Below are 26,566 nucleotides of genomic sequence, written 5' to 3' on the forward strand. Positions count from 1 at the left end.
CTGCTGGAAAGTTACAGTTTAGAAAGCTACAAAACCTAATTTCTTTCCAATTATTTGCACCTTCCAGTTGTTCACTCTTTCTTTTAAAATTGTAATTTTGGGTTATAATAACATAGGAAAAGAGAAAATGTATAGTAGTCTCCTTCAATTTTTTTTAATTTTCTGTATTTTCTTAAACTTTTTTTACCTTCACTGCACCTTCAACTGAAGACCAATCAACTGTCCCACTTGCAAATGTATGTGACTTTCTATGCAACATTAAGCCAAGAATTGCAATTTCTACTTTTACTTAATGAAAATATAATTTATAACATGAAAATTTTAAAAATGACATGCATTAATCATTTCAAGAAAAACAGTCATGTCTTCAACATTTTGAGAACATTCACTGAAGACTTGAAAAAGTATTGATTTTCAAGGACAGGTGATTTCTACTTAATTTGAAGTGAATGATGTGGCAAATACCATATAAGATGGCCTACCTGAGTCTGAGGCCAACACACTTTGAGAACAGCTTGAGTCCTGAAGAGCACAAGGAGCTTGCTGTCTTCATCACTGAGGTGAAAAGCTTGTTCCAGAATCTGCAGTACTTTAATGCGTGGTTTCACTGGCAAAGAATCATTGCCGCAGAAAGGTCGAAGCCAATTTAGAAGATCATCTGAAGACACAAGGTTCTCACTGCAGTAAAATAATCAGAAATGAGTTTTAATATAATTCTAACTACCCCACTCTAGTATTTCACTTTCAATTTCAAAAGGTTAACTATTTTGAACTAAAGATCCCAGCTGAAGTAAAACAAATTCAAGCTAGAGATGTAGTATTTAAATTAACATTTAAAATAATTATTACATGTACAGGCAACCCCCAAGTTATGAACAACATAGGTTATGTAGGTTTTGTTCATAAGTTGAATTTGTATGTAAGTTGGAACAGGTACATTTTTAAGTGTAACTCCATCAAAATCTTCTATATCTATATATATAAAATGATAAAGTTGTTTGCGCAGTGACTATAACAACAAAACTAAACATCCCAGAAATACGAAATTTGGCAACACAATGCAAAAGGCTTGCCTCCAGGTTACAACAACACAACCACACCACAAAACCACAATCCAGACCCACAAAACTCACAACAACACATCATGTGATAACAACACAACTAAACACCCCAGAAATACAAAACTTGGCAACACAATGCAAAAGCCTTGCCTCCCAGTTGTAACAACACAACCACACCACAAAACCACACAACACCCACAAAACTCACAACAACGCATCGTGACTATAACAACACAACTAAACGCCCCAGAAATACGAAACTTGGCAACACAACACAAAAGCATTCCCTCCTGATTGTAACAACACAACCACACCACAAAACCACAATCCGGACCCACAAAACTCACAACAATGCATCGTGACTATAACAACACCACTTAACGCCCCAGAAATACAAAACTTGGCACACAACTAAACGCCCCAGAAATACAAAACTTGGCAACACAACACAAAAGCCTGGCCTCTCAGTTGTAACAACACAACCACACCACAAAACCACAATCTGGACCCACAAAACTCACAACAACGCATTGTGACTATAACAAATACAAAATCTGACAACACAACTCATCCACCTCCCCAATCCCTACATTCACACTTGGCCTCCAAAAAAACAATTACAATAATAACAATTACAACAACAACAACAACAACAAGAATCAACACCATCACAGGCAAGAAGCAGCCAGGCACTGAGGCTGAGAGGCCAGTCAGTGCTACACTGGGCCTCCAAAAAACAATACAGTAGCATCTAACTTATCCAACCTTCATGACCACTACAACAACAATAATAATAAACACCTACACAGGCAAAACAAAAAAAAGACTATTGTACCACAATAAAAATATAAACCGCACTCAGCAGAATCAGACATTACAATTAACAACAAACCAAAGACAACAGGGATCTCAAGCAATTATCAATCAACACAAAAATTGAAGAAGGTAACAGACTTCAAATACTACTACTAATGTGAGTATAAAGAAGGGTGGAGGTCACAGCATAAATACAACCTAATGTAGACTGACCAACACCACCAGACTAAGCCACAGCAACGCGTGGCCGGGCACAGCTAGTCTATATATATAAAAGGATAAAGTTGCAGGCGCAGTGACTATAACAACAAAACTAAACATCCCAGAAATACGAAACTTGGCAACACAATGCAAAAGCCTTGCCTCCCGGTTACAACAACACAACCACACCACAAAACCACAATCCGGACCCACAAAACTCACAACACATCATGACTATAACAACACAACTAAACGCCCTAGAAATACAAAACTTGGCAACACAACGCAAAAGCCTTGCCTCCCGGTTGTAACAACACAATCCCAACACAAAACCACACTGGACCCACAAAACTCACAACAACGCATCGTGACTATAACAACACAACTAAACACCCCAGAAATACAAAACTTGGCGACACAACACAAAAGCCTTCCCTCCCGGTTGTAACAACACAACCACACCACAAAACCACAATCCAGACCCATAAAACTCACAACAATGCATCGTGACTATAACAACACAACTAAACGCCCCAGAAATACGAAACTTGGCACACAACTAAACGCCCCAGAAATACAAAACTTGACAACACAATGCAAAAGCCTTGCCTCCCGGTTGTAACAACACAACCAAACCACAAAACCACAATCTGGACCCACAAAACTCACAACAACGCATCGTGACTATAACAAGACAACTAAACGCCCCAGAAATACACTATTTGACAACACAATGCAAAAGCCTTGCCTCCCAGTTGTAAGAACACAACCACACCACAAAACACAATCCAGACCCACAAAACTCACAACAACACATCATGACTATAACAACACAACTAAACGCCCCAGAAATACGAAACTTGGCAACACAACACAAAAGCCTTCCCTCCCAGTTGTAACAACACAACCACACCACAAAACCACAATCTGGACCCAAAAAACTCACAACAACGCATTGTGACTATAACAACACAACTAAACCGGATGGCCATCTGTCTGAGAGGTTTGGGTGGGTTCTTCCTCCATGACAAAAAGAAAGAAAGGGGTTGGACTGCATGCAAACTACAAATTCCAGCACCCCATGGCATGGAGTCCATGCATTTCAATTAGAGGCCTCTTCTCCCTTTCCTCGCCATCCAACCCATTGACCCAGTTCCATGGCTCCGCAGGCAGGAAAGGCTGGGACGGATAGAACGAAGGAAGGAGGGAGGGAAGGGAAGCGAAGGAACGCCAAGTACAAGAGCCCTCCCTCTCTGCCTGGAAGGCCAAGAGCAAAAGGGAGAGAAAGACCATTGATCCGGTTATATTTACCCTCCTTTCTGACCAGTGTGTTGTTATCAGCGAGCTCAGAATCGGAGCAGAGAAAGGGAACAGATAGGAATAAAGGAAACAAGGAGACCACCCACTCCTATCTATCCATCCACTCATCTATCCATCCACTCACCCACTAATAATAAACACCTACACAGGCAAGAATCAGCCATGAACTGAGTCTACAAGGCCATTCAGTGCTCATCCACCTCCCCAATCCCTACATTCACACTTGGCCTCCAAAAAAACAATTACAATCATAACAATGACAACAACAACAATAAGAATCTACACCATCACAGGCAAGAAGCAGCCAGGCACTGAGGCTGAGAGGCCAGTCAGTGCTACACTGGGCCTCCAAAAAACAATACAGTGGCATCTAACTTATCCAGCCTTCGTGACCACTACAACAACAACAATAATAAACACCTACACAGGCAAACAAAAAAAAAGACTATTGTACCACAATAAGATGTAAACCGCACTCAGCAGAATCAGACATCACGATTAACAACAAACCAAAGACAACAGGGATCTCAAGCAATTATCAATCAACACAAAAATTGAAGAAGGTAACAGACTTCAAATACTACTACTAATGTGAGTATAAAGAAGGGTGGAGGTCACAGCATAAATACAACCTAATGTAGACTGACCAACACCACCAGACTAAGCCACAGCAACGCGTGGCCGGGCACAGCTAGTACTGTATATAAAATGTTCTGACCATTTTCCCCTTAACTTAAACAACAAAACTACTGGAGCAAATAACACCAAATTTGGCAACAAAACACATAGGTATCCGGTCTGTGTTTTTACAACAACAACAACAAAATAAAAATACTACATGGCAATGACAGAAAAACCCCAAAATGCAATAATGTATTCTGCGCATGCGTGGGGAAGCTGTCACCCCACCCCAGAGGAAAAAAGGCACTCCGAGGCTGATGCAACACCAGGAAATGCGTAGAGGAGGCGATGGCACAGGGAGGGGTTTTAATTTCTTTCACCAACCAACTCCTCTTCCTTCCCCATGCCCGTGGGGATCTGTGGCAGGGCCTGGTTGAAGGAGGCATACTCACCCAGGACGGGCAAGTCCTCCAGCGCCCAGGCCTGAAACGGAGGAGGAGGAGGGAGAAGGACAATGACGGAGGAAGCAACATTATTGCTCGGCCTGGTTGATGGAGGCATATGAGTCATCAAGCGCGCAGGCCGGAATGAGAGTATGGAGGAGGAGGGGCCAGAGGAGGGAGGAGGAGGACAACAAGGGGAGGTGACTCTCCTGCTCCGCGCTGAGAGCTGGGCCGGCAAACGGAGCACTCACATGGGGGAACTTTTCCATGGCGAGGCCAGGCCAGGGCACTGACTGCTCTCCTCCTCACTCCCCCGGCTGCTACTGGAGCCAGGAGGCAAGTGAGGCCCAGCTATGGAGCCAAGAGCCCCTTGAGAAACTCTGCACGGGAAAAAAACACCCGTGCAAAAAGGCAAGAGCAGGCAGGTGAGCGGGTGGAGGAAGGCAGAAGAGCTGAGAGGGAAGAACAAGCGGCAGATTTCCTTGAGATTCCCCTCACTTCCCAGACACGCTCAGAAGGGCAGCTCCTTTCGGCTGGGAGCTTTTCAGCCTCAGGGGAAACTACAAGGTCACTAAAGGCTAATCAAGGGGACTAATTACAGCATTCATTCTTCCCTCCAACAGACAAGAGATCATCCTCCCACACTACATATTATTCCGCAGGTATATAAACCACACTTACCTGCCTCTTTCTTACCTAGGTAAATCCATTGACAATGGAAAAAAACCTGGCTCCCACCATAAAACATATCTAAAACCAGAACAGTAAATACAGAACTACAATCTGAAAACAGGGAAATTCCAGACTAGAAACAATCAGCCAAGCTAACACCACCCAACAAAGGATTCCCACAAGGAAGAATCCACCAGGCTTTTAGGCTACAAGGCCATTAAATCCTACTCAACCTGGCCAATTTACTGTGCCACAACACACCGACACATCCAAGATATGACCTCCAATTAAAAAAAACCTAAACAAATGCACAGCAATGAATAGCCTTGCAGCTCCAAAGCCTGCCTACTTCTCATTACTTTATTTTCCATGCCACAGCAACACTAGTGTATATGTATGTATGTGTGTATGTATGTGTGTGTGTGTGTGTGTGTGTGTGTGTATATATATATATATATATATATATATATATATATATATATATATATGTGGGGTATGCAAAATATTGTTTTTTTGTCCTGGATTCCAGTGATTTGGAGGATTCGGTTATCAAATTATCAAAAACAAGTCTGGTGGGGGTCAGTCAAAGCCCCTGGCGATACAGATCACAGCTGCCAGATCTTTTCAGCGAGTAGGGGCTAATGGGGTTGAGAAGAACTCTACCTGAGCCAGAGGTTGCATGTGGGCGGGGTAGCCTCACAAATCAGATAAGTTGCAGCACTTCCTTTGCTTTCTTCATTGGCAGCCTCCTCAATCCCTTTCTGAAGGTCCTCCTCCCTGTGCCTGCCTTAAGCAAATGGGAATTCACTTTCCCAGCAGCACTTTGTGTGGTGCAGACATTGAAGGAGCCTGTGTTCCCTCCTGGGGCATGATGGGAATTGAAGTTTTTCTCTCTGTATGTTTCCCACTTTCTTTCTCAGTTAATCAGAGGCCTGATTGACTGTGTCCATTTTCCTCCCATCTTGTGGCATGCACTTCAGACTTCAATTCCCAGAACCCTCTCTTGTATTTGTTGGTTTTTTAAATAAATGTTATGGCAAAGATTTTTAAGTTTTCAAAAAATTAGTGGATTGGTGAAACATTCTGAAACTTGACAGGCTTGCAGCTGTAAATTTGGCCTACAAGTAAAGCAGGTTTCATGATGATAGGCCTAAAAATGACAGAGAAACGAGCCTCTAAAATTTCCCAATTGGTGCCAATGGACCTAATCTTTCCTGCACGAAAACAGAAACCCCTCCCAGATTCTGGAGGTTTTTCCAAACTACACACCCCTAATATATAGAGAGAGGGGGGGAGGAGAGAGAGAGAGAGCTTTGAATAGCATAGGGGAGAGGTAACCCCCCAGCAGTGTTTGTTTTGTTGCCTGTGCCTCTGTTCAGAAGATTTCACCTCACTTTCTGTCCCTGTGATTACTGGATTTAGAAAAAAAACTGAGTTGGTGTGGAATCAAAGATAGGTGATAAACATTCAGTGGAGACACCTTTTCCCCATGATAATAACTCTCAGGAGTGAATTTCCCTTCCGAGGGGTAGATTTCTATCACTTCCTGTGGTCTCACCCTCGTTCTTAACTACAGTAGAGTCTCACTTATCCAACACTTGCTTATCCAACGTTCTGGATTATCCAAGCCATTTTTGTAGTCAATGTTTTCAATATATCGTGATATTTTGATTATATTCATAAATACAGTAATTACTACATAGCATTACTGCGTATTGAACTACTTTTTCTGCCAAATTTGTTGTCTAACATGATGTTTTGGTGCTTCATTTGTAAAATCATAACCTAATTTGATGTTTAATAGGCTTTTCCTTAATGCCTCCTTATTATCCAACATATTTACTTATCCAACATTCTGCCAGCCCGTTTATGTTGGATAAGTGAGACTCTACTGTATGCGTAATTTTTAAGTCAAATATTTGCAACTTGGGGACTAACTTTATTTAAATTTCACTTTTATCTCTTTGAGATGCAAAGCAAACAAAAAACAGACTTTGTTTTGTTGATTCTCTCCATGTTCAGAAACACCTGAAAAAACTAGGAAATAAAGACTTGCAGACCCTGATACGACTACAAGAACTGTTAATTTACAGTAGAGTAAACGGGCCAGCAGAAGCTTGGATAAGTGAATATCTTGGATAATAAGGAGGGATTAAGGAAAAGCCTATTAAACATCAAATTAGGTTATGATTTTACAAATTAAGCACTAAAACTTCATGTCATACAACAAATTTGACAGAAAAAGTAGTTCAATACGCAGTAATATTATGTTGTAATTACTGTTTTTTTACTAATTTAGCACCAAAATATCACGATATATTGAAAACATTGACTACAAAAATGGCTTGGATTATCCAAAGGCTTGGATAAGCGAGGCTTGGATAAGTGAGACTCTACTGTATCGCAATCTCTCTTTTTTAAACTTCCATCTCTCCATTAGTTTTGCACACTGGTGCAAAACTGGAGAAGGACTGTCACCCTTAGAAGTCTTCAGAAACATAATTCCTATTCTAAACGAGGCATAGCCTGCCACCTTTAGAGTTTAAAGTGATTTTTTTAAAACAAAAGTTAAAATGGACTTCTGCCACTGCCTTTTTGAAGCATGGTGGTGGTAGCGGTGGTCCACTAGTGAGTTCCACAGCTGGGAAATTGTCCCAGCTTCCAAGACCCTGTGGTGCGCATACTCCTGGTTTAGATATCAATTTCTGAAAGAGCAGAATTAGCACAATTTCCTTGCTGCATGATAAATATGTTCCAAAGTTCATCTTTTTATAAATAAGGCTGGATAGCAGAAAATGTAATTAACAAATTGAATAGAGAAAAGGATCACCACCCAGTGTTTAAAAATGCCAGTCTATATAAAGAACACATGAAGAGCTACAGTGGATCAGAGCAAGAACCTTTCTACACCTGAATTTTATTTACATATGAGTCTTGCCTAAGGGAAGCCCGAGTACGTTTGCCTTTTCAAATTTCCCAAGAAACTATATACAAAGGCATATTGTCCCAGAAACTGACTATGATATTTATCTATCATTGCTAGAAGTCCCTAATGATGCCAACCTCCTTGAATTTATTCTATGCTCTTTTAAGGGCAACCACAACTACAAGTGTTGGAATAAAATTCAACAGTTGATATAAAAGCTTTTCCTTATCTATTTCATCTACTCAATACTTAATTTTACATATTATCTGTATTATATCGTTCCTTACTTGATTTTCTGCCTCTCTATATTAGACAATCCCAGTTTCCTCACAGGGTAGCTGTATTCCAATTCTGTGATTTGTTTGATTCCTCTGAAAACACATCCTTTTCAGCTCTACAATAACCTTTTTAAAGATGTAGTAATCAGAATAATATACATTATTTCAGATGTGGGTGTGCTGTGCATTTGTATAAGGGCTGTATGACATTTGACAGTTTTATTTTCAATTCCCTTTTCAATATTGCCCAAGATGAAATTTTCCCCCATTGAAAGCAGCTGGGAGAAAAGAAATATTAAGTTTTTGCAACTCCCAAAGCTTCTTGGGCACTCATCACCAGAACAGAACCCATAATTGTATATGTGATTATTTTGCCACAATATGCATCACTTTACAAGCTAGGTATCCTAGTTTGAAGAGATCCTCTGTAGCTGATTTTTTGTTTCTTGTGTCCTAAATAATTTTGGGGTTTCCAGATTTCTAAACTTGACATCATTTCTAAATACTATATTTTCTTCTGGATTATTCCCCCACAATTTATCAACTACCACCACCTGTTTGGATGAACTGCAAAGAGTACCTTTGTGCAAGTTACATGAAAACAATATGCTTCACAGCACCATGCTTTTGAGCCTAGTTACTGAGCTGTTCATGAGCAATACCTATGGGCTCCTCTACAAAGAAACATCAACATGTTTACAGCTCAGTTCTCTAAAAACAAAAAAGGCACTTGTATATATATATTTTTTACTAGTCACTTGCTCCCAATCAACACTCCAGAGATCAAACACACACATATTTGATCCAAATGCTCTGATCAGATGCTAATGTCTCATTTCAAATTCATCTTAAAAGGTTTTATATATATGTTAGCACTTACAAGATCAATAGATAGAGGAGAAAACGAAGAAAAACAACCATGGAAGTTTAGAGAAAGAAGATCAATGACAGAATGTTTCATTTCCTAGAAACCAAGTGATGCCTAAGGAGCAAAATATCTAGTATTTCTCTTGTTTCATCACTACTAAAGCTTGCTTAAAAGCTTCTCTGCTTCTGTGTTCTCTTCAGATGGTTTTGTACAAATTCTTTTGTGGAAGCAAACAATTGCTAATTTTATAAGACTTTTTTCTTCCTTTATTTCCATGTGATTTGCTCTGCAAACAGTTGAAAGTTGAGATAAAAATATACATTTGGATTCAGACCACACAGGATGGTGTTCTTTAAAAATCCACACCATTTCTACTGGTTTACTTTGTCTTTTCCACCCACATTCATCCTCCTCCCATGGAATAGTCTCTGTCTTTCCATTCTATCTTTTTGAGAAAGTGAGATGCATATCACTAAGCTTTCCCCATCTTCTCCAGAGAGCATCACTTTTTTCTTTACCAGTCCAACACACATTAATCTTGCTGGTTCTATCACAAACTTTGCTCAATAGATATAAATATTTTGTTGGCTATTGGGGAGAACAGCAGACAAAGAACCAAACAAAACCTCTGAAGGAAGGAAGAAAAATGATGTTGCTAACTTTAATGCACAAGAGGAAATAATGTGAGTAATTTTTTTAGATGATTGAAAAAAAATAACCATAGTTGACCTAAGAAGTGCCAACTGACACAACTTATTTTCATAAAGCTGTGTACCGTCTGCAGCATGAGCGACCAAACTGCTTTAATCTATCATAAAGTCCTTTGTTTGATGGAATATGTATTAGAACAATCTCAATGTGATTGCAGCTTGCAGTACTAAGTTTACTGAAAGACGTTCATCAATTTTATGTGTGCATATGCATACACACACACACACACACACTCCTTTACCCTTTTTACTAGCTCCAAATAACGCTATACAAATGTGTAAATAATGTTCAGATATTCATTGGCAATATTTCAAAATGACACCGGGTTTTTCCAAAGAAAAGAATCTCCAGGTAGAATGTGATTTATATTATAACTAATGTTGCCATATTCATCCTAACAAGACAGATGGGAAAGTAATATCAGTCAGAAAACACCAATTCAACCTATCTAGAGGTGCTGAGATAATATAAGCTGACAGTTTAAGTTATCATTTTTTGTGAAAACCTCAAAATTTATTTAGTCTCTGCTATTCTCTTTCTATTCCATTTCTCAGAGAACTTGTGCTAAATTAGAAATACAGCTTCAGAGTGAGAGGTATTCAAAATGTAAATTAAAGGCTGATAAATTAAAAAGTTACTGTGGAGACCCTGGCTTCAAAAAGTTAGGCAAGTTCATTTTTCAAGTGACAACTATTTCCTGTAGGAGACAATTTATATTTAGTTTCAACAATAATCAAAGTATGCTGAAGCAAATAACATTTGGTTCATGGTCATACTAATATTTCAAGGTAGATTTTATACAGCACCATTCTGAATAAAGTTTTTTTTCTAAAGGAACTGAGACCTTTTAGTACAAGAGCTACAACTGTGTGGCATACAACTGCAGGGTGCTATTTATGAGTTTTGTCCCACACTCAGTTCAAAAATTTAAAAGATTTTTGGGTTGAGAAATAAAGATACATTTGTGTTCTAATGTCACATCCCCTTCCCTCAAAGCAGAAAATCATTCCAAAAATGTTTCTGCAAGTGTTTTGGGAACATGACTTCTGGTTGCTGAAAATGTCCCATTGTCTACATGGGATGGATAGAAGCCCAGTGGCCCTCCAATCTTCAGTGCATGACCAACACTGTGTTATCAGAATCCATCTACCTGCCATGACAGCATTATTAGGATTTGTTTTTTCCCTTTAATCTGAGCAGTGAGGGAACTCAATGGGTGGCAGATGCTAATCTTGATATGTGTTTCTGTGTTTCAACACCTGGTGAAAAGCAATAGCCTAAATAGTGCATGTGTGTATTTTTAATATTTATCTATCCATTCAGGGAAGACTCTGTGTTAAATTTAATTAACATACTATATAAAGATGGATTATGCAATTAGTTTTGCAAAAGATCACAAATACTAAACTGTTTTCTCCATTACAATATCTTCAGTACATAAGTCTCGCAAAAAGGTTAGCATCAGTTATCATGGTTACGACAAACTCAAAAAGCTCTCACCCATTCTCAGCACTTGTATGGACAGCACAGACAATGCTTTCTAATATCTGGAAAGGGTCCTTCTTGAAGGCATGCTGACTACCGTCATCACTGTCAAAGGAACAAAATAGCAACAAGCTTGTAGAAATACCACTTTACAACAAATATTTAAAATTCAGTAGAGCATATAATTCTATGGTGTTGGGTAAATTGTTGCCAATTACACTATTTTCTACTGAAAAGTATATGTTTTTAATGTTTCCATTTATAACCTGGATCTCATCTTTATTGATATTAAAGAGACAATATTTATATTTGTGTGAAATGAAAGAGCCACAAACTGAATTAAAATCCTGATCCAGATTGACCAAGCACAGAAGCATTGAAATGGCAGAGTTGGATATTCATTAAATCTCTTGCCTGAGGGCAAACTCACGACCACTCAACATCATCTCTGCAGTGTCCCTTTAACTTTGTTTTGCCTTGGTCTAGAACAGGGGTGTCCAAACGTTTTAATCTGAAGGCCTGTTCATTGTCCCTCAGCCTGTTGGGGGGCCAGACTATTGTAGTGTCTCAGAGACCCTCGAGTCATGACCCTGTAGCCATTATGGATCAGACCAAAGAAGATATGGGGTTTGTGCCGACTCAGCAAGATTCAGCTCCCTTCCAGATGTCCCCTGTTGACAGTTTTAGTCCACAGTTAATTACAAAGGCCCTTGAGTCAGAGCCTGGTTCTCCAGAAAGCGCTCCTTTTGATCGAAAATTGTTTTGGGAAACTTCTCGCTCGGAGAAGGAGAATAGGAGAAAAAGCGCTAGATTAGCGGAGAAAGCAAGCGCTAATTAAGCCAGTTCCCTTGAGAGTTTCCCAGGAGGCTTGCATCTGGCAAGTTGTTGACTTTAGTCCACTTTCCCTTGGGAAAAAGTGTCCAGGCACCTAGTTTGAGGGGAGATTGAAGTCCCATAAAAGTTCTGTGCGCAGGCAGACCTTTGCGGTGTCAACGTGTCAGTTGAGGAATTCGCATTGACTCTAGTTTCTGCGGCGCGCTACTCTCGAGTTGCATCTCGTCTCCCTGCCAAGACTGGACAGCGATTCAGCTCTACCACGACTAACCTTGCCTTGCCTTGTTATCCTAGCCTTGGACCTGAAACCTGGAACTCTTTGACAGACCTTACTATAATCTCCACTCAAACAGCCTAAAAGTTTGAGTGTGTTTCGGTTATCGGATTTAAAACTTTGAACTCTAATATTGGACATCTACTTTCACATTACTGGACTATATTTGACCTTTTCTGAAAAGACTATTGCTGGACTATATACTCTGCTTATTTTTGTTTGACTCCTTTATTTCTTTAATAAAGATATTAGATTGTTTATTGGCCTCCGTGTCTGGTTCCTAGTGCTCACACTGCCCTGAGGCGTCACAACTATAGTTTGAAAAAAACATAAACAAATTCCTATGCACAATGCATATGTCTTATTTGTAGTGCAAAAAACCATGAAAGAACAATACAATACATAAAATGAAGAACAATTTTGGCTGATGAGAAGGTCAAGTTAATTAGGATTGTTGTTGTTGTGTGACTTCCAAGTCATTTCAGACAGTGGCATATGCTGCCTCAGAGTCTGGTGGAGTCTCATTCCCTGGAGGTTGTTGAGCAGAGGTGGGATGGGAGGGCTTTGATTGTGGCCGCGGGTCGGGGGACGCTTATAGTAATCACCTGGTCCTCACCTTTTTTCCCAAGGGAGAAGTCACAGCCAAGGGCAGCCTTTTTGAAAAGCACAGGAGGGCAACACAGGACGAAGGTGGGGTGGAGAAGGAAAGGAGAGAGGGAAGTCAGGGCCCACCCTTCCCGGAGAGAGAGGGCTAGTGGAAATAGTGGAAAAGGGGCACAATTGGCCCCCGGGCCGGACTTTAGACCTGCCTGGTCTAGAGGAAGTGACGGAAATTGAGATGATGTATGGATTGCCTCAGCATAGCATGTTTCCAGTAAGTGGCAGAAATTGAGAAGATGGCATATGGATTGTTTAAGCATAGCATGTCTCAATGGAAAGATTGGAATATCAATTCCATTACACTATGTAACACAATTTTTCTTCCTGAGTTATAAAAATATCATTTCCTAATTGGTTCTATCATAAAAACGTGGACAAAGTTTATTAAATTGCAGAACTTTGTTTTCGTGATCAGTACACTGAAAGGTTTAAAATCGCATATTTTCAGTAAGGAAAATTACAAAGTGCCTAGACTGAAAGATATAATCGCATTACCTTCAGCCACAAAAATAAAGTTTCTGGAGCATAACAACTACTTTCAACGTAAGTACCGCACAACTAAACAGGAAATAACACTTTCAAACCAGGAACATTTTTTTTTTCAAATTTTGTTACATAGTGTTATTCTTGGAGGGAATTGTTACTAATATCACCCCTCCATTTTTATAGATTTTTGTACCTGCACTTTTTATTATTTGCTGCCTTCGCCTACCAATGTCAGGATGCTTGTTGAACATTCACATGACCATCTTGTCCTTAGGAGATGAGCAGTGGTGGTGGCGGCGGCGGGGGGGGGGGGGGTGTTTAGAAAACGAATGGAGGAAAAGGAGTTGCAGGCCCTACATGCCATTTCATTTCTCGTGGATCCAGTTCTTCTTCCTTTCCTATGTGGTGGAAGTTTGTTTTGCCCAGGCAAAGGAAAGAAGGTCATCTGAAGTCTTTTGCACATCACAGTTCTATTTCTTACCTGAAGAAATACCAGGGGAACCCACAGGAAGAGGAAAATGAGCCTAAATTACAGGGAAAGTAACTTTGTGGGCATGAGTGGGGCTGGTTCTTTCTCCTCTTCTGGTTTGCCATGCATTTTTGTTTCCCTCTGTATCTCCCTTTCTCTGCCCTGGCAAAACAGATACTCATGAGACACAGAAAGACGAAAAGAAGCTGGATCTGCAGGGAAAGTAAAATGGCATGCGGGCTCCATACCTCTTCCTCTTCCCCAGAGATATTCACATTTTCAACTTTTGCGAGGAGTGTGTGTCTGTGCCAAAACCCTTGCCACAGGGGAGGGACAACAATATTTGCATTACTTCTACTCCCCCTAATAGAAGGTACATCTTAACTGTGCTTTGTCTGGCATGGGAATGTAATGTACCACGGTGTCTTCTATGTCTGAATACATGTCTTTTAGCTATTTTTTAACCTGAGATAACATAATTCTATTTCAAAGTATTCCAGCATAACTCTATGGTTAGCTACTGTTTACCATAACATTGGAGAACCCAGAGATTTCTAGATAGCTGTTCTCTCTAAACTAGTATGAAAAGAAAATAACTAGCCCCTGAAATAAGAGATTTCTATAGCAAGAAAGATTTTATTGCAAGGAAAGATTTAATTCTTTGTAACCTCCCCCAAGTAATGAATTAGATAATTGCCCTTATTACATTGGATATTATGATGTTTCAGTTTACTATGTCTTATTGGATTGGTTTTTATTATTTTCATCTCAATGCTTAATTTTTTGTTGTTTACTGTTGTTACTGTGCATTATCTTGTATTATTTTGATGTGTTTGTACTCATTTGAGGCATTGATTGATTGCCTTTTTGTTGTGTGTCAGTAAACTGCCTTAGGTGCCTTCGGGTAGAGAGGGCAGTCTAGAAATAAAGTATTATTATTATAGTCTGAAAAGTTTAAAAATGGGTTATTCAACTTACCTCAAAGCACCTACCACTTTGCTTACAGCTGTTTGTACAATATCTCTAGATGAGAATCCCAGATCACCCACAGCCACATCCAGTAACTTCTGTATCATATCTAGGGGCTGACCATCTACACACATAGTTACAGCCTGTTCATTGATTTTTGTTTTCTCTGATCGAGATAAATCATACTGGTATCCATACTGCTGTAGAAGATTCTAAAAGGAGAGGTAGTTTAAATATATAATAGTATAAAGCACTTTGACCTGGAAGAATTCGACATTCATCAAAAGCTCAGGTTTCAGTATAACCAAGACATGTGAAAGGACTTTTTCCCAAACACTGAAAGCAAAGCACTTTGAACTGAGCATTAACAAATCATAATAGAAGCTATTATTCCCACCTCTGCATAAATGAATTTTATGAACAAATCATATCATGCTGTTTTAAAACTATTCATGTTGCCATATCTCTCTTTATGTGTTTGTATATTTGCCCTTTTAATCAGTAATTCTGAAGCCATATTTTTATAACTATATACTATTTTTATATTATATTTTATATAGTATTTTTATACTATTTTTAGTGTAAGCTAATCAGTTATTTGAAAAGTAAGTACAAAATTCCCCCAATCATCAAATACTGTATATAATACTATAGGGACCATTCATGATCATATTGGTGGGAACATTCTACAGTGGAATTTTGCTTAGACCATTCCCCTTTGCAGATAGAGAGAGAGAGGATGTGCTGCCAATTCCTTCCTTCCCTCCATAGTTGTGATGACTCATGGGCCTTGTAGTCCCGCTCCTAGTGTCCCTGTGGCAGATGAGGATGAAAACATGGGGTTTTCTCCGGATCAACAACAGCCGGAATCCTTTCAGATGCCCGATGTTGATGTTTTTGCCCAAGAAGCAATTAAAAAAGACCTTGAGCAATCCTCGCCTCCTTTTGCCAGGAGACAGTCCTATACTGCGGAAAGGAGAGAAAGGGAGCAGATTCGCAGGAGTCTGAGAATCGCAGCTAATCAAGACACTGATTAGCCATGCTTCCCTTGGGAAAATCTAGGGAGTCTCACATCTGGAGAAAACTGGGTTTCGTTTTCCATTCTCTAGGGAAAGAGAACGCTGGACACCTGTTTGGCAGGAAAACGAGACCCAGATATAGGTGCCTGGCACGGTTGGATCCGTGCGGAGTCAACAGAGCAGCTTCAGGAGTGATTTGGTGTCCCAGTCTAGTGAGGACTTCGCAAGTCCGCAAACCCAGCTTCCTTGCCTTGCCAATCCAAGTATTCAAGAACTGCCTTGTCTTTCCAAGTATTCAAGAATTGCCTCGCTTTGCTCTTAGCCACGGACCTTGCTCCAAGAATCAAGTCTTGCCTTGTACCTTGTTGTGGATTTTTACCTTGGACCCTGAAAGACCCTGGACGTTTCCCCACACTATTGCTTGGCAATAGTGTGTGTTTCGGTTTGGGATTTAACTTTGAACTCTAATATCATTTATTGGACAAACTATTTCTGGACTATATTTGACCTCATTTGAAAGGTCTGCTTCTGGACTATATTTTCTACTTGCTTTTATTATTCTTATATATTTCCTTAATAAAGATATTAGATAGTTTATTGGCCTCCGTGTATGGTTCTTGGTGCTCCGTAGCCTTGGGCGTGACAATAGTCATCAGTATGCATTTCCTTAGTAAACCACTGGAATAGATTTTCTGGGAAGGAAAAATCCATGAAGATTTCCTTTTCCTACTGGTGAACAGCTTTCCTAAATTAGAAGCCTTCTACAATTTGTAACAGACATCTTAAAGTTCAAGGGAGCTCTTCTGGCAGAATCCTAGCACAGCCATCTTATGTATGTCTACAGCCTTTAAAGATAAATGAAAGATCCTTCCACCTATATTATTTGAACTCCTAGATTATATTTTTGATGATGGCTATAAACATCAGCCAATAAAAACAAAGTGAGTTAAAGAGAATTAGGGAGTAACACATTAAAATACAGCAATAATTGCAGATGTACAATTGGAGATTTATCAAGCATAGCATTGATTTGTATAGTGTAAATATTTACCTGATCACTGTTTTTCAGGTAAGAAATAAAACTATGGTTAAGTGTTTCCAGATGTGCAAGAGACTGCTGCAGATGATTCATAGCATCTTCATAAGATATTTGCCCATCAACCACGCCTTCCACGTTGTCCCCCTCAGTTGTTCTTTTTCCAGATTTCTCAGCAACATGTTTCACTGACTTAATAGCTTTCTTTGTCATCCCTACTCGGGAATCAACTGACAGCTGAGAAAAGATAATGTTCATCTCATCATAAATTGCCATTGGCATATGCAATATAAGGAGTGCCTGTATGCATATGAATCAAGGAGTAGCTGAGCAATGTATACTGATTAAGATTTTTTTTGGCTTGTAAAGAACAAGAATGTATTAATACAACAGAAAATGAGTGTTGTCACTTTAAAAGAACCTTCCCTTTCAAGTTGTAATCTCACACCAGCTCATTTTTTTCACGCTCGTATTAACTGATTCCATCATCTAACTTTAAAAGTTCCTCCTTAAACATACACAAACACACTCCTAAAGCATAATAGCCTGTAGCAATCTAGAAGAGCAACTTTATATTCTTCACATTGTTCAACAAATTTCTTTGAAGTTATCAGCTGGAGGTTTTCCATTTTTATGGGAAAGAATTTTGATTCATCTTGTATTTATGGTTCAAAAAGGGTGCAAAACAAATACAGAGGCAACAGGAGGCCTGAACATTTCCATTTTGTTTCTCATGAATCTATCACAAAAACACACAATGGTTCTCAAGCAACTACACAATGTGATTCTCCTTAAGGTCCTATGATTGTATGCAAAAGACTCTTCCACCTCTCAAATTACTGGGGGGTTTTCAAAAGGGAAAAAATGAAAAACATCTTGCTATGACAAGCGCATGTAGTTGAGATTGTGGCCAGAGAAATGAAACATTAAGACGCTATGGACAGAAATCTGAAAAAGTCCAAAAACTAAAGTGTTTTGTCACTAGACATTTCCCTGGAGAAAGGGGGTTTGCCACACATACAGCCAGAGCCAGCCCTAGGTATTTTTCAAGTGTAGGCGAACAGAATTTTGCCCCCCCCCCCAAACCAATCACTGAAAAATAAAAGCGTTGGATAAGCAAAAATGTTGGATAATAAGGAAGTATAAAGGAAAAGCCTATAAAACATCAAATTACATTATGATTTTAAAAATTAAGCAACAAAACATCATGTTTTACAACAAATCAATAGAAAAAGCAGTTCAATACATGGTAATGTTATGTAGGAATTACTATATTTGCAAATTTAGCACTAAACATTGAACAGGGATATAGGGCAGTGTGGACTTAGATAACCCAGATAGCCCTCAGTATTAAAAAAAAACCCTCTAAAATCAGGACAATACATAAAGAACAACACTCTGAAAACAGAAGAAATCCAGACAGTAAACAATCAGGGACAGCTAACTCCTCCCAAAAAAAGATTCTCCCAGGCAAGAAGAAGCCAGGCCTTGAAGCCACAGGGCCATTAAATGCTAATCAAGGTGATTAATTACAACATTCACACCTGCTTCAAAGAAAAGTTCTTTCTCCCACCCTGGACCTTCTACAGATATATAAACCCCACATACCTAGCTTCCAAGTTCCTACAGACCTCACAATCTCTGAAGGCCCCAAAGGTGGGCTTGTGTGGTGCAAAGGTGGGTCTGCGCTGGCCGGAAGGCCCAGCGCGGCCGCTGGAAGGCCCGAAAGAGAAGGAGGTGGAGAGTGGTGCCCTCCTCCCAGGACGATGGTGCCCCTGGGACAATGGTGCCACAGGCAAATGCCTATTTCGCCTTATGGTTGGACCGCCTCTGCATACAGCACTCACCAACAGAGGTACATGGTGAGGTTGGTTCCTTGGAAGTGGGATGTGAGGGCAAACATGGAATAACTTCATTGGCTGCCACCTGTATCTATCCCAAAGAGGATGAAAATATTCCCTTCCAAACTACCTTGCTAAAAAGGTAGAAAATGTGCTGTCAGGCCAGGAAGTGTTTGCAATGTCCGCTTTTGCAGGGGCTTTGTTTGAGCAAAATCTTACTCTCTTCCCCCTCTTCACTCTGCCCCATTGAATTTCTGGCAGAGGTAGATTGGGGGCTCTTGGGGAGGGGATCAGTGGTCATTAGAGATATGACTAACTCTTTCCTCCCATCTTTCATTTACAAATACATGTTCCCCAAAATAAATTAAAAAATCCAAAAACACCTCTGGCCCCAAGCATCTTGGATTTAAAAAATCCAACTTGTATGACAAAGTATTTGTTTAAGATCACCTGGACTTTGTAACCTTAACTGTCTGCAGCAGGAATGGGTACACTATTGTGAGTTTATCTGTTAACAACTAAATGTATCTTTACAGTTCTGCATTTAACAACTAGTGCAAAAGAATACAAATCTAGTATTAATCCCACACAATACAAAATTATCTTTAGGCAAAATGTTAAATTCCACAAAATAAACAATTTCAGCTGACATGTTTTCTTGAGCCTACACTGTCATATAATCCAGTTCAAAGCAGATAATCTGGATTCTATATGGCAGTGTAGAAGGGGCCCAAGAGATCAAATAATGTTACAAAGCATTATTCCTTATAGTTAGCTTAATATAAGTCAAAGAGTAATCCTCAGAGATTTCTACAGCAGGAATAGGAAAACACGTAGCTTTCATGTACATGGGGATGAAGGCTTTCTGTCTAGTACATTACCCCCAATCCCGGGTACTACTGACCATTGAGAGAGAAGCTAATTTTTAATATTAATTTTTTTTGTCCCAGAATGGCTCATAATGTTCCTCCAGGCCTCTGGGGAGGTGTGCTTCCCTTGAGCTTTTTGCACCTTTCTCCTCAGCCTCTATATCACTTTCTTCAAGACAAGAAGCACTTTCCTCCAGCTTCTATAAGGCAGGAAGGTACTGGAATTAGACCTGTACATTTCGGGTGAACCACTATCCGTTTCCGCTTGCCGGATAACGGAACCCTTCCCATATCTGTTGTCCTGCACCTCCCAAAAATGGGAGTGCTGCTGAATGGGTGTATTTGTTCTGCATCCGAAAAATTGATCTTTCGGACCATTGCCGGCAATGGGGAACTTACAAGGCTCCCCTTTCCCCTTCGAGCCTTTTCTTACTTCCCTTCAAGGGAGCCTCGGTGTCAGCAACGAAGTTAAGAAAGTACCCATCCAGCTCAATATATGGGGGGGGGGGGGGGACTTCCCACAGGCTCCACTTCAATATCATTCATTAAGACCTGGATTCAAAAAAGCATCAGAGCTACCACTCTTAAATTTCTGGACCCTTTCCTCCTGTTTGTAGAGGAGACCATATTTAATGATTCTTAAAGCTGTTCTACTCTAAAGGAGAGGCAAGTACACACACTTTCTTCTCTTGTACCAGGAGGGCCTTTACCATTATGGGCTCCAGGATGTACAGAAGGAAACGGAATCCGTGCACAAGTCTAACTGGAATAGGGAGTCTGGATATTTATTGGTTTAAAGGGGGGTGGGGAGGGAGAGGTTGTAAAAGCCTTAAAAATGACATTGGGATGAAAATACTTGAAAATATGACAGAATGGCCAGTAACATGAACCATATGCATTGCATTTGGACAATAAAACCCTCAATAGAAGAGGGGGTTGACAATGAAGAAGATGTAGTCCTAAAACGTTCCAGGTGTTGAATGTGTCCCTAAATCCACAAAACAGCAAAATGTTTCTATGAACAGAATTTTGCTCAGGGAGGCTCTTGACCACATCCTCCTACCTATAGAGAAGTTGTGGGTTGTTTTTTTTTAATGTTATGCAAAATAACCTGATTAGCATATCTATTACTTTGTTAGTACAATGATCTTCACTCTGATCCCTTTTAATGCATTAAAATTGTGAAACCTCTGAAAAAATTGATGCAGATGGCAGCATTATGGCTATAGGTTTTTTTTTTTATTTTGTCGGATGAAAGAAAAACTTTTGGCATCCTTTGAGGTGAAAATGATCTTGCAAGCAAAGATTATACCATTAAAGGAAGAATCCTTGGACAAGACAATGCTAGTTTAATTGTACATTCATTTCAGAAGAATGATCAACTGTGCCACTGTGATATTGTACAGTATTAACATCCTCTGCCTTTTTGTAAATACGTGAAAAGCAATCTTCCTTCTTTCAAAGTGGTTTTTGAAGCACAAAGGTATCTTCTATTCCCACTATCTGAAATGGGTTTGAAAGGTCAAATATACTGCATTATTTTGCATAAGAAGCAAGACAACTAACTGGAATGAAATTTCACTGTCATGCTTCATATCAAAAGAAGCTCTCTATGAAAAATAAATAATGAAGAAAAAAATCACACCATTCTGTAATTATGGTGTGATTTTTATCTCCGTTATTTAAACTTTCTCGATGTGGTAACATCCAAATGTACTGGACTACAACTACCATTAACTCCAACTGGCACTGCTAACCAGAATGACAATTGGAATGATGGGTGTTGCAATCTAAAACATCTGGAGGGCAGCTCTAAAAGGCTGCTGTACCTGAAAAAAATGGTGTCATATTTAGTCCAGTCTTGCTAATAGGTAAGCTTAGCAGATGAATTTCTTAAAAATCATGCACATGTATCTTGTTGGGTTTCTTATTTAGTACATTATTTCACTAGAAAGAGGTAGATGGTGACAGCATGAGGAACTACAAACACACACACACACACACACACACACACACAAACACACACAAATTAGTCTTGAGCTGCAATGAATCAATAAGAAATCCCAAACAATTATTCAGAATTTTTTGAAATATCCATGCCGGTAAATGCGGAGAACATGGAGTATTTTTAAAGGGAAGATTGTTATAATGATATATCTCTGCAATTACGCTGAAAACAAAAGAAAGTCTGCTACATAGAAAGACCCAAGGACCAGTAACAATTCCAGGGCCCTGGTCCATTCTTTTTACGCAGCCTTTATGCAACAATAAAGCTCAAGATAAAATAAAGTTAACTGAATTCCCTGCGCTGATCCAAGCAGTCCTTTGTCACAGCTGCTGTTCACCAGGGTCCCCATGATGGAACTAGACTCCGCTCGATCAGACTGTCTTCCTGTTTTGGGATTTCAACCCCCCCCCCCCACTTTGAAACCAAATAATTTAGTTTTTTCTTTGTCTTTAGATGTTCTTCATTCTGTGGTGGGAAGTACTAGTCCTAGCTTTTTGTGGAAGCAGGAGTGATGGAAGAAATCTGTTCATACAACACTAGATGGCTTCGGAAAAGTCCAGTTTTACTATACATCTACAAGAGAAGCTAAGACTTAGAATTTTAAATGAAATACTGAGATTTTCGCAATGCAGTTGTAAAAGTATACTTACCTTGGTGACAGCTTTGGAGGAAAAAGTAATTTCATCCATGAAATTGATAATATCTCCTGGGTAAAGTCTATCAAAGTACTTGGCACAGATGTCATAGGCATGCAACCATTCAGCAATGGTTTCTGGAGCTTTTTTAATGAGATGGGGATCCCCAATCCAGAAGAGTTTTTTAATCCAGATGGCATAGACAGAACTTGGGGAAAGCATCCCTCCTTCTTTTTCTGGAATTTTAGAAGCAAGCTTGGAAATAGAAAGGACATTCTGGCTTGTGAGTATGGGCTCTAAAGCAGCCAGGGGATTCACATTTTCTTCCATTAACTTTTTGTAATTAAGACCTATTGGGGGAAAATATATGTACAAGAATACTTAATACTATATCTTTTGTTAAATATCTGTGTGCATATTACAATTACTGAACCTGCAATGAAATTAGGCACTATTTATGGGTGTCAAAATCCTACCACTGTTGTATTTAGATACATTCTATGTTATAATTTCATAAACCTTCACAACTACTATCCCAAGACAGACAAAGCATGATAATAAAAACCAAGTTTATTTTTGTGCAAACAGATTGTCTCCAATGAAGTCCAAAAGTGCAAAGAACCACGAACCCCCAATCCCTTTTTGGTTTCTAGAGTAACAAGACAACTTTCTTTCATGGAGGATTAATGAGCATTCTTCATAGTCCTATTCAGTGCACACCAGCAGCATAGAATCATAACACTGGAAGGGATGCAAGCCCTAACTGATCCAACCCCCTGACATCACAAATACATGATCAAAGCACTTCTCAAAGATGTCTAGCCAACTTCTGTTTAAAGACCTTCAAAGATGGAGAATCTACCACCTTCTGAGGCAGTCTATTTCTCCATTGAACTGTTCTCACACTAAATAAGTTTCTTATAATTTTCAGGTGGAATCTCTTTTCTTTCAATTTGAATTCATTGGTTAGTGTTCTAGTCTCCAGAGCAACAGAAAATAATCTTGCTCCATCTTCAACAGCACATCTCTTAAAATATTTAAACGTGGCTAGCATGTCGCCTCTCAATGTTCTCTTCTCCAAGTTACATATACCTAAACCCCCTAATCCAACAAGTAAAACTAAACCCATCAATTTCTCATAATTTTTTCAACATGTATATTTGTAGTGGGGATCAGTCAGCTGTAGTATTGGGATAACCCTCTTTACTAAAGGTACACAGTTGTGATATCTTAGTATAGAGGTTTAGAACCTATGCATGTTAACTTATAAATACAGACCCCTGTTACTAGTGAAGCTGTGAATGTGAAGAATTGTAGCCTCAGTGTTTTCACTATTTGAAGGTGCAATTATAGATAATGAAGGGTTGACGGAGCCATCAGGCCAATGCTAGACTATAGAAGAGCTTGCATTAACTCTCCCAGGGGTCCTTTGAGAAACATTAAAAAGGGTATTGTGGGGCATGTTGAGATCTTTTTTGGGAGAGAAGTGGAATAATTATATATATATATATATATATATATATATATATATATATATATATAGAGAGAGAGAGAGAGAGAGAGAGAGAGAGAGAGAGAGAGAGAGAGAGAGAGAGAGAGCTTTGAGGGTCACCCTTTGCCCACCATTGCTGTAGATAAAATGTAAGAGACAAAATGACAACACCACATACCTGGCGCAACTGCCTTAAATTTTTTCAGCAGACGTATGTGTGTTTCAGATTTGACAGTATGCTTCACAAATTCAGGAGAAGCACAGTTCTCAAGAAGCGTGAAATAATACAGCAAACGTTGGTGATCTCTGCCTTCAATCGTAGGGTAAACATATTTAGCCATGTGGTCATGAAAGGCCTCGGGGATTGTTTTCAAAGTCTCAAATAAGCCAAGATTTTGTGCTCTATCTTCTATAGCAGCTGTAGCTAAACTGGCAAAGAAAAAAAGAAAAAGAAAACATGCATGGTAACTATAAAGAATGAAACCACTTTTTAAAAAAGTCCATGAGTGTTCATTTTCATGATAGCACATTTAGAATTGTCACTAGATCTTGGTATGATGACGCTTATATAAGATGGGTTTTTTATGAATAACATTTTTGTTAAAAAAAATAAAAGAAACGAATACTGGCTGAGGAGTAAAAATGACGGACTGTTTTATAGTCGACAACTATTTATTTATTTATTTATTTGCAGTATTTCTATTCCGCTCTTCTCACCCCGAAGGGGACTCAGGGCGAATCACATTACACATATAAGGCATATATTCAGTGCCTTAACATAGAACAAAGACAGAGACAAACGCAGGCTCCGAGCTGGCCTCAAACTCATGACCTCTTGGTCAGAGTGATTTGTTGTAGCTGGCTGCAGCTGGCTGCTCACCAGCCTGCACCACAGCCCAAGCGCAGGCTGGTGAGCATTTAAAGATGAACTATCAAATATAAGAGAATAGAGAAAAAACTGGAGAAAGGAACAAAAGGGAAATAATATGTTTAGTATAGAAATGGACAAAGAGATTTAAATGGAAGGTAGAACGGAAGCCATATATACATATATTGTTCTTTTTTAAATTCTTTTTTCGCTCTTTTTCTTTTCTTTTTTCTATTTTTTCCTCTCTTTCCTCTTTTACTTTTTATAGTATAGTTATTTTATTATTACTACACGATATGTGTTTCGCTTCTTTGTTGGCTTTATTGTTATACTGTAAAATGCTATTAATTTTTTTTAAAAAAGATAGGGTTTTTTATGGAGGGGTTACAGGGTAAACGCCTATCTGAGACAGTCATAGTGTATCTTAAAAACATATTTTTTTCTGAAAAACAACTAATGATTGAGTGACATTCTCAAAATTACATTTTATTGATGTATTGAGTTCCTAACATTTCAAATAAATAGGTCAAGCTTTCTAACACTCTAAAGTCATAATTCATTGATATTTTATGGGTATGTGTTATGGGTAGCGATTCTTCTATCTGGTTCTGTCTTCTGCTGCTTATTTTCTCCTTTTATGACATAGGCTTCTGCTAGCATTTTATATGCATCTCCTTCCATCTTCTCTCATAGGTCCAAGATGGCACCCTTCCCTTTGCCATGTATTGCTCCTTTCTTCCTTAGTCTGCATGCTATGGCTAATAGGCTCTCTGTCTTTTGGGTCGTAATAGGTATCTGCTCAATATTTATCCTAAAGCATACTTGACAAGCTTCCTTATTGCACTATAATTGGTTGAACACCCAGCAGACACTTTTCCTTTAATTAAATTGTATGGTTGCTTGGCAACTTGTTGATTCAACTGATTTGTCCAGTTACTGTTAGCATTACATGGGCAAAACTAGCTTTTTGGCTGATGGTGTGAGGAAGGCACTAGCACATCAGCCAATTGTCTGCAGCTTTTTATTTTATGGTTTCTTGAAGGGGACAAGCATCCAAGTGAATTCAAGTGAAAGATATGTATGGCAAAGTGTCTAAGCACAGCCCTTTATGTTCCTCTTCTCTGAATTATCTGGTGGTAACTCTCTAGCTTGGCCTAGCATGAAGGTTCTAGAGATGATGAAACTAAGTGCTACTGAAAGAATTGTAAGCATGGGACATTACTTATTTTGCCCCTAAATTTATGATACTAAAGTTTCACCTTGCCTTTTCACAGGTTCTAAACATTCACCAATAAAGTTATATGAAGTAGAATAAGCCATTATACCTACCCACTGTCACTGAAAAGAAATTCCAGATGTGTCATGTAAACTTCCCAAAGTGGGACGTTATAGCGCTGTGCCAAGGAGAGAGCAATCCTGTACACATTTTCTTCAAGTGTCCTGGTGAAGGAGGAGATATCACATTCAGTGCCAAAAGAATCCCTTGATCGGGTTAGTAGAATATAATCTACAGAATAAATTATTTCCCATTAAGCATGAGAACTTTACCAAGCATTATTTACAATACTTGTTTTGCAGCTAAATAATTTGTGAGCTAATAACCTTGAAACATGAAATACTCTTTGGTTCATAGACAAGAACGTATGGCCTTATACAAAGTTAAAAGATTCATGCTGCTAGCCAAGTCTTGTCAATTTTGACTAC

At 39.1% G+C, this 26,566-nt stretch overlaps 1 protein-coding gene across 6 annotated transcripts in view; it reads right to left on the reverse strand.

Annotated features, from left to right (window-relative positions):
- nbas (NBAS subunit of NRZ tethering complex) overlaps positions 1–26,566 on the reverse strand; it is a 294,693-nt gene that overhangs the window by 88,484 nt on the left and 179,643 nt on the right. For 4 of the 6 annotated variants that reach the window (XM_062983871.1, XM_062983869.1, XM_062983865.1 and 1 more), the window contains 7 exons: positions 26,192–26,302; positions 24,173–24,423; positions 22,518–22,852; positions 17,165–17,386; positions 15,104–15,306; positions 11,418–11,507; positions 483–678 (listed from right to left, as the gene is read on the reverse strand). In XM_062983871.1, the coding sequence (XP_062839941.1) occupies positions 483–678; positions 11,418–11,507; positions 15,104–15,306; positions 17,165–17,386; positions 22,518–22,852; positions 24,173–24,423; positions 26,192–26,302 (1,408 nt within the window). The other 2 variants (XM_008117349.3, XM_062983878.1) reach the window with 2 other exon arrangements.

This window comes from Anolis carolinensis, chromosome 1 (assembly GCF_035594765.1).
Source record: "Anolis carolinensis isolate JA03-04 chromosome 1, rAnoCar3.1.pri, whole genome shotgun sequence".
In the NCBI taxonomy this organism is placed as follows: Eukaryota; Metazoa; Chordata; class Lepidosauria; order Squamata; family Dactyloidae; genus Anolis; species Anolis carolinensis.